The sequence below is a fragment of the Rhinolophus ferrumequinum genome, chromosome 6, assembly GCF_004115265.2.
Source record: "Rhinolophus ferrumequinum isolate MPI-CBG mRhiFer1 chromosome 6, mRhiFer1_v1.p, whole genome shotgun sequence".
Classification (NCBI taxonomy): Eukaryota; Metazoa; Chordata; class Mammalia; order Chiroptera; family Rhinolophidae; genus Rhinolophus; species Rhinolophus ferrumequinum.
In genome coordinates, this window is record NC_046289.1 from 99,409,604 (window position 1) to 99,417,426 (window position 7,823).

The 7,823-nt window shown below is 60.7% G+C and overlaps 1 protein-coding gene across 1 annotated transcript; it reads right to left on the reverse strand.

Annotated features, from left to right (window-relative positions):
- Positions 1 to 646: 646 nt before the first annotated feature.
- ULK3 (unc-51 like kinase 3) lies at positions 647 to 7,417 on the reverse strand. The gene is made up of 16 exons (XM_033109414.1): positions 7,204 to 7,417; positions 6,411 to 6,551; positions 6,205 to 6,325; positions 5,547 to 5,651; positions 4,757 to 4,900; positions 4,465 to 4,547; positions 3,904 to 4,059; positions 3,633 to 3,738; positions 3,385 to 3,425; positions 3,058 to 3,160; positions 2,855 to 2,919; positions 2,694 to 2,772; positions 2,580 to 2,620; positions 2,169 to 2,216; positions 1,884 to 1,950; positions 647 to 1,762 (listed from the first exon to the last, which is right to left on the reverse strand). Exons 1-16 carry the CDS (start codon positions 7,303 to 7,305, stop codon positions 1,746 to 1,748), a joined length of 1,419 nt encoding a protein of 472 aa, XP_032965305.1. The 5' UTR covers positions 7,306 to 7,417; the 3' UTR covers positions 647 to 1,745.
- Between the last annotated feature and the right edge of the window lie 406 nt (positions 7,418 to 7,823).

Below are 7,823 nucleotides of genomic sequence, written 5' to 3' on the forward strand. Positions count from 1 at the left end.
AGGATTTCAGGGAAGAGCTCCCTCCCTCCCTCCCTGTGCAGGAAGCCCTTTAATATAGGCTGGAGGGCCGCCCTGCTGGTATCTGCTTACCTCTACAGAACTGCTGCCTTGGTGGCTCCCTGGGGGAAGGGACCCCTCCCTTCAAACCCCAAAGATGCTCCCAAGTGCTGTTCAGACCAAGACTCTGGGGAGAGAGGTGAGGGACTGCTGGAAACGACCCCAGGTTTGGGGGCTCCTGGGAGGCTGGATACGAGCACGACACCGTGGAGGACGGATGCCCTTTTCCCTGTCCAGATCCCTGCTCACTCACAGGCCCAAGGGAAGAGGTAAAGGGAGCATGCAGTGCAGAGCACAGGACCTACAGGACCAAACTCCTGCAGTGGAGGCGCCCTTCTCCAGGTGCAGAGAGGAATGGCCTTGCCCACCCCCTCTAGTCCCCTCAGGTGGTGGGAAGGAACGGCAGCAGGTCAGCCTGACTCTCCTGGGTCCCCTGGGGGCTCAGAGCAGGAGGCAGATGTGGCTCCCTCCCCCCAGCCCTCAGGTCACCCAGGGTTTCCTGGGGCCCCTATAGCACTAGCCTGGGAACAGGGGCGGCCCACCTTGACCTGCTCCCTTCTTTTCTTCCAGGGAAGAAAGCAAGCACAAATTCAGAAAATAATTTAATAGGGAAACAATGACGGACACTCCACATGGGCCTCTGGTAGGGCAGACAGATGACTCTCCCAAGGAGGCGCTGAAGGGCGGAGGATTTAGAAATCACCAACACCCTTTGAGTTGTGGAAAGAATGCCCCAAACAACTCCAGATGTGTACAATCTTCTCCAGGTAAAAGTCACTTTATCCTCCTAAAAGCCCACATTGGGGGCTGAAGAGTTATTAGCAACCCCGCTGGACAGATGGGGAAACTCAGGCTCAGAAAGGGGAAGGCGCTTGCCCGGGGCACACACTGGGGGAGCAGCCAGGTCGCAGGTTTCCTGGGCTGCCAGGCCCCTGAAGCCTGAGGGCTTAGCAGCCCCCTTGCTGCTCTCTCCCAGGCCAGGACCAGCTCTTCAGCAAGTAGGGGGTGTTCCCCAAAAAGGGACGGAGCAGGAGGAATGAGCACTGAGCACTTCTCCCCTCCGCTGGTGCCTCCTGGGCCAGAGCAGGAACCAGGCATGGGTTTCTTCAATTTGCCACGCCACAACAAAGTATATTACTTTCATGTTTGAAGGATTATCTCAAAATACTGAGAGGGTGGGCAAGAATCAGCTCCCAGGAAGACTGGGGAGTTCTGAGTGCAGACCGTGGGGTAGGTGTCCCTGAGTAGACTTGGAGTGCTCAGCCCAGCACAAGAATGGATGTGAGTTGCAATCAGGGCTCCCAGCAAGGACAGGGGTAGGCACTGGGCACCGCTGCCCTCGCCCTCTTCTCAGAGCAGAAACAGAAATCTTCATGCTCCCAAACTGACGGGCTCAGGGCCCAGCAAGCACCAACTAACCAAGGTCACATGAAAGAAACACTTCTCCCAGCGCCCGCCCCACCACCACCACCGGCCCCCAGCCAGGCCTAATGCTCCCAGCTCGTGCGCACATACACCCACCACCCACCCCCAGGCTGTCAGACCGTTTGGGGCTGGAGAGTATCCTGAGGGGTCGGGGATCTCCGAACTGCCCACCCAGGAGGGCTGCTCCACCAGGTTGCAGAGGGCACAGGATCCTGGGCAGCAGCATGGGGAGTGCATCCTCCACCTGCGGGTGTCCTGTGGGGTCACTGCAGGGTGCAAGCTGTGGAGGGGTCGTGGGGGAGGGTCAGTGTCAGTCATCTCGCTACAGGGACAGAAACCAGGGCTGCCCCCAGCCCTCACCCCTCCTTGGGTGGAGGGTAGGACACCAGGGTGGAACTCACAGCTCCGAACAGACTCCGACAGCCCCTCCTTATCCAAGGTCTCGGGTTCCCAGGGAGACTCCCTCCGCTATGGAAGATAAAGGAGCACGAGGGGTGAGAGGCAGCCAGGGCAAGTACAGGAGCCGCACCAACCTCCACTGAGCAACCAAGCTTGAGGGACGGACACAGCAGGGGAGGCCTCTGGATGGAGACCAGAGAGGAGACACGCCCGCCCGGGGTGTGGGGTCAGAAGGAGAGGAGCAGAGCCCACAGCCTCGCCCTGACGGGCCCCGGGTCAAGGCCCACCTTGACCTGCTCCTTCAGGTACTCAGCTCGTGCCATGAGGTTCTGAACCTGCCAAGGGAAGACACGCCTGTGGGTGTGGGGAGAGGGGCCCTCAGAGTGAGCTCCTTGCTCCTATGCTCTCCAGAACCCTCTGCCCTGTCAGAACAACGCCCGAGTCCTTTATCTGCTTCTTCCTCCAGGAAGCCTTCCTGACCACACAACCCCGCCAGCTTCCTGCTGCTGGATGCCCAGGTCTGCCTGTCCCCCTGCCCTGACCTGAGCACCTGAGCCCCAGTGGAGTGCATGCCACCGACTTCTCCAGTCCGGGAGGTTGGACTCCCTGAGAGAACTGGAGGAGGTTCCTTCCCCCACATGGAAGCAGGCTCAAAGGGGAAGACGAAGCATCCCAACCCTCCCAACCCCTGCGGGCACCTCACTGTGAAGCAGCTCCCGCCTCCGGCCTGGGGCCTCCGCTGCAAAGAGAGGGAGGGCATGTGTGAGGGCAGGGCAGCAGGGGCTGGGAGAGTGTGGCAGCAGGGGCCTCACCTGCTAGCAGCAGCAGCAGCTCCCCCAGGCTCTGCTGGTACAGGTCCAGGGCGTCCTGCTCCCCACCAGCTTCCTCCTCCTGCACCAGGGGGACCAGGTCACTGAGGGTCATGACCTAGAGCCTCCCTGCCCCACCTGGACCCCTCCCACTGGGGACAAACCTTGGCCATGGCAGCCGAAGCCACTTCCAGGGCAGCTAGGAGGCGCGGTTTGTCCCGGGCCATCTCTGGGTTGAGGGGCAAAGGCTCAGTGTGAGGGGAACAGCCAGTTTTTCCGCCCCAGGGAGCCGACCCCAATGTGCCTCCCCCCACAGGCTGGACGGAAGCTGCTGGGGGCCTGGTGGTCAGTCAGGAGCTGGGCCTACCTCTGAGAAGGTCTCGCGCAGAGGCCCCTTGCCTCAGCAGGGCCCGATTAGAGGAGGACACGATGGCCTTGAGCTCCTCAGCCCGGGACACATACTGCCCCACCTGCAGGAGCACGAGGGGCTGAGGGGGGCAGTTCCGCCCTGCCCCCAAGCCAGCACCCACCACCAGGTTCTCCCCCCAGGTCCTCAGGGACTGTCCCAAGCTGTACCGCCAGGGGTCACCTGAGGCCGGCCCAACCCCTTCCCAGGAGTCTCTGTCCTAAGAAAGCCAGTCCCTGCAGCCCCCGAGCCCCTTGCCCGTTTCCTCCATAGGACTCACCCACCCACCTTTGCCTTAATTGCCTCCTTCCGCTGGGCGTCCACTTCGTCTGCAGAAAGTGGGAGTTCATAGAAGGAGTCTGAGGCAGGGGAACCTGACCCACACTAAACCCTCCAAAATCCCCCAAAGCACTAAGTTCCAGATATACCCTCTACCTCGTCGCCCACAAAATTCTGGATGGGGAGCTGCTTCTGGAATCCATCCAGTGCAGCTACGGCTGAGCCACCCCTGCTGCACGCGGACTCCAGGCACTCACAGTGCAGAGCCGGCACGAAGAAGTCCAGAGCCTTGCAGTAGAGAGATAAAGCGGCCACGGCATCCCCCTCCTGGTCCTTCTTCACAGCCTGCACGACCAGGGCAGTCTGGGGGATGGGCAGGTCAGGAGTCATGCCCACCACGGAGGGCAAAGAGCAGGTCCCCTGAGCCATGCACTGCCCCGTGGGGCAAGCCACCTATTCACCACCAAAAGGGGTAGACGAGACCCCCAATCTGCCCTCACCCCAGCCAGTCCCCATTGGCCTGCTCACTGCTCGTGCCATGCTCTCCCCACTGGGCATGTGCTCCAGGTCCACCCAGGAATGGGTGAAGAAGTCCTGGAAGGAGATGCGACGACTGGGGTCCCGCTCCAGGAGCCGCTGCAGCAGGTCCCGGCAGTCTCGGGAGAGCGGGGGCCGCAGGGGGAGCTGCAGGGAGAGTGTGGGGGGCAGGTCACACTGGGCTCTAACACCTCGGCCCCCACACTATCCGGGGATGCCCCAGAGGTACATGCTTGACGGTGGAGAATCTGAGAGCCAGGAGTAACACTGACAAGTCAAGGTGAAAGGCCAAGCCTCGCCCCAGGTTCCTGCCCGTGCCCTCACTGGAACCCCAAGGTGTCGTAGAACCCTGGTTTGGGTTCTTCGCCCCTCCCTGGATTATGCTCCTGGGATTGCTGGGCCTGGGTCTGCACAACGACCTATGGGCTGATCTGGGTCCCTGGAATTGAATGGAGCTTCAAGCATGCCTGAAGGGGGCAGTGAGGTCTCTAACCCCAGGGCCCCTTACTTCCTCTGTCCCCCAAAGAGTTGCTGAGGCCCTGCAGGACCCACCTCAATAACCCAGTTACTCCGGATCTTTTCTTCCAGCTCCGTAAACGACCTGGAGGCAAAGGGGGGCTGCCCGAAGAGGGCTTCTGTGGAGGGAGGCAGAGCGCAGGCTGGGAGGGGACAGGGTCCAGCCTGGCCTGGCCCACTCCTGGGAGGGCCTAACACCCCTCAGAGCAGGGGCCCCAGGGCAGTAGAGTCAGCCTTCTCGCTAGAGCCCTTCAGGAGTGGCCAGAGAGGCCTTGCCTCAGGACCCCAGTGCAGGACTCAGGGTGGGGGCAGGGGACAGAGCTCTCACCGTACAGGATGACCCCCACAGACCAGAGGTCCACACGGGCGTCGTACTGCCGCTGACACACCATCTCAGGGGCCATGTAAAGAGGGGAGCCACGGAGCACATGCTTCTCGTCCCACGGGGACATGTGCTGTGCGAAGCCGAAGTCTACAGGCAAGAGGCCAGGCAGCAGAGTTCAAATTCCAGCTGCTTCTGCTCTTGGCTTTTGAAGCCTCACACTGAGCCCCAGCACAGGGCTCCTCCCCCGTCCAGACTCGCCAGGATCGACCCTCCTTCCCGGCCTCTTCTCATTATTAACTAGGAACACCTGTACATCTTCCTCCGGGAGCATAAATCCTACCCGTCCTACGCAGCACCCCTGCACGCACCTTTTCCAGGACGCCTGCCCTGCTCACACCAGCTATGAGGACAATGGCCCACCTGGGGTTAGGACCCTCACTGTCCCATCAGCTCAGGCTGGCCTCCAGCCTCAGTCAATTCTCCAAATCCTATCAGGGACCACAACCACCCTTCCCCAGTGCACCCCCTAACACTGCCGCAGATTGAGTCACAGTTTGAGCCCCAATCCTGGTGCAGACCCCGTCTTGACCCTGGTCACACACCGAGTCTTGACCCTGACCCCCAACCACTGCACTGCTGGAGTCCAGGGTGGGTGGCCCAGGACAGGTCCTGCTGATGGTGATGAGGCTGGTCCCTGGATCTCCCAACCTACTGCCGTCTGATGACTCACGAGAGGGTTTCAGGAAACCAGGCCCTCTCTCCAAACCTCACCCCTGCTGTTCCACACTCATACCTGCCAGTTTAAGATGGGGCTTCTCCAAGGAGCTCAGCAAAATGTTCTGTGGCTTTAGATCCAGGTGAGATATGTTCCGTTCATGCAGAAACTGCAGGGCACTAGCTGGGGAGTAGGACACGTGGAGAGAAACAGGTCAGGGGAGCCCATCTCCCACCTACCTTTCGCCTCCCCAAACTCACATCTGCTTCTTCAAGCCTGCACAACCCCAGTCCTGGCCTGGCTAGTCTGCTGACTGTTTTGTGTGTAAGTACCAGGTTCCTTCCATTTCTAAGAATTTGCGCCCCACTCCCGCTTCAAGGGCCCTCGTTCCTCCTTTGCCCCCCCAAATCTCCCCTCCTCCGGGAAGCCTCCCTGGATGCCCCAGCCCTTTAGGCGTCTGCTCTTTCTCTTAGAAAAGCACTTGGGCACTAGCACTGGAATGTTCTACGAGGTCCTTCTATTCTGATCCACATGTGGAAAACCCGGTCTCTTCACTGATGGGGCTCCTTCCTCTGTCTCTTTCAGAGCCCCCTTAAGCCAGGGATGGGCACGTGGCAAACTCCAAACTGGGAAAGGAGGCAACTGCTAAGAGAGCGGGGGCTCTAAGCCTGGGGCAGGGGTGCAGTGGGAGGGCAGAGACCATGGGAAGGATGAGGCTGGGGTCAGAGGCTTTTACCCAATTGCTGCATGAAGACCCGAGCCACCTTCTCTGGCAGAATCCGGCGGGTGTGGATGAAGTGAGACAGGTCACCTCCTGCACAGAACTCCATGATGAGGTAGATGTTGTCACTGTCCCACTGTGGATAGAGGCAGAGGGACAACTTGAAGACAGTGTCCCTTCTCCAGCCCCCTTTGGGGGGTGTCCCCACCCCAGGCCCACACCTGGAAGTCTTTCAGCTGCACGATGTGGGGGTGTCGAATACCCTTGAGGATCTCAATCTCTGTCAGGAGGTTTTCCACAGATGCCTTGTTCAGACTCTTCTTGGCCACACACTTTATAGCTACCACCTCTCGAGTGTCCTTCTGCGGGGACAGGAGATTTGAGGGCTCTGCCTCGAGGGAGCCAGAGCCCCTGCCTGGCCAGAAAGGGGTTCCCTCTGCCCCTTTCCCCTCACCGGGTCTGCTCGGTCACACCAGCATCCAGGCTTCCCCCCTTCCCCTCTCTGGCCAGTGAGGCCCCTGACTCTGGAATCCTGGCCTCCTCACCCAGCCTGGTGTTCTCCAGCCCTCTGCTCCATGAGCCCTTTCATTGCCTTCTGGGTGCCCCCGCTAAGGCATGCCATTCAGTGTTCTAGAACCGCCCCCTCTGCTCCCTAAGTGGTCCAGCCTTCCAGAAGCCTGTCTCAGACTCCTCCGGGCCCACCAAGTCTCCTCCCCGTTTTGAGCCTCGTCTCCAGCCACCGACATGAGGCTCCACCCAGGTGTTCACCTGCCTCTACAGACAAAACTGGGGTGTGTGAACTTGTGTTTGTTTTTAAGACCTAAAGGTGGCAGTCAGCTCCCACCTCGTCCAGCCAAGGTCAGATCGGGGCATGGCAGGCCGCGGGCACCAAACTGCTCTCACGCTGTCTCTCACCTCCCAGTTTCCCGCCCCAGCTCGCTCGGGGTCTGGCGGACACCGGGCCAGGCCCTCCGAAGTTCTCGTGCCCTGCTTCCGGCCTCGTCCCGCACCCACCTTGGCGTAGGCCTTGTACACGGTGGCGTACGTGCCACTGCCTAGGCGCTCGGTGAGGATGTAGCCGTCCAGCCGCGGGGGACCCCAGCCGGGACCTGCCATCCCGGCCGCCCCGCCTCCAGCCACCAGGCGCTTCCTTCTTTTAGGAGCTAGTTCCGGTCAGGAGTCCGACGAAAAGAACGCGCAGCGGCAGGCGGGACTCCACGCTGCCCCCGGAGCTGCTCGGCGGAAGTGCAGCGCGGGGGGCGGAGCCCGGCTCCCCGCGCCCCGCCCCACAGGTGCTGCAAGTGCTGCTCTAGGATCGTCCACCGCCCCCACCCGCACTGGAAATCACAAGGTCTGATCCTCCAGTACCCGCAAGATCCATCTCGGGAAACTGAGGCCGAACATACTAAAAATAGAGGCGAGGTCACCCGCGAATCCCATCCAGGCTCGGATAGCATCCTAGAGATCCCCCACGTGAGAAACAAGAAGGGAGGAGGCCGACCAAACAGGTGTGTGCGGTTGGGGGCGATTCAAAGAGACCCCTCCCCCCAAGGCCAGCAGCTCTTAAAGTGGAAGTACTGGGACAAGAAAGTACTACATAAGCGGCCAATAATCATCTCAGGAACGGGCTCGTC

Excerpts from the sequence above, each read along its gene's own strand:
- ULK3 (XM_033109414.1), bottom strand. The coding sequence starts at position 7,305 with ATGGCAGGTCCCGGCTGGGGTCCCCCGCGGCTGGACGGCTACATCCTC. Across the intron at positions 4,548-4,756 it reads TGTGGGGGTCATCCTGTACG|AAGCCCTCTTCGGGCAGCCC; the intron begins GTGAGAGCTCTG and ends CTCCCTCCACAG. Across the intron at positions 1,951-2,168 it reads ACCTGAAGGAGCAGGTCAAG|CGGAGGGAGTCTCCCTGGGA; the intron begins GTGGGCCTTGAC and ends TATCTTCCATAG.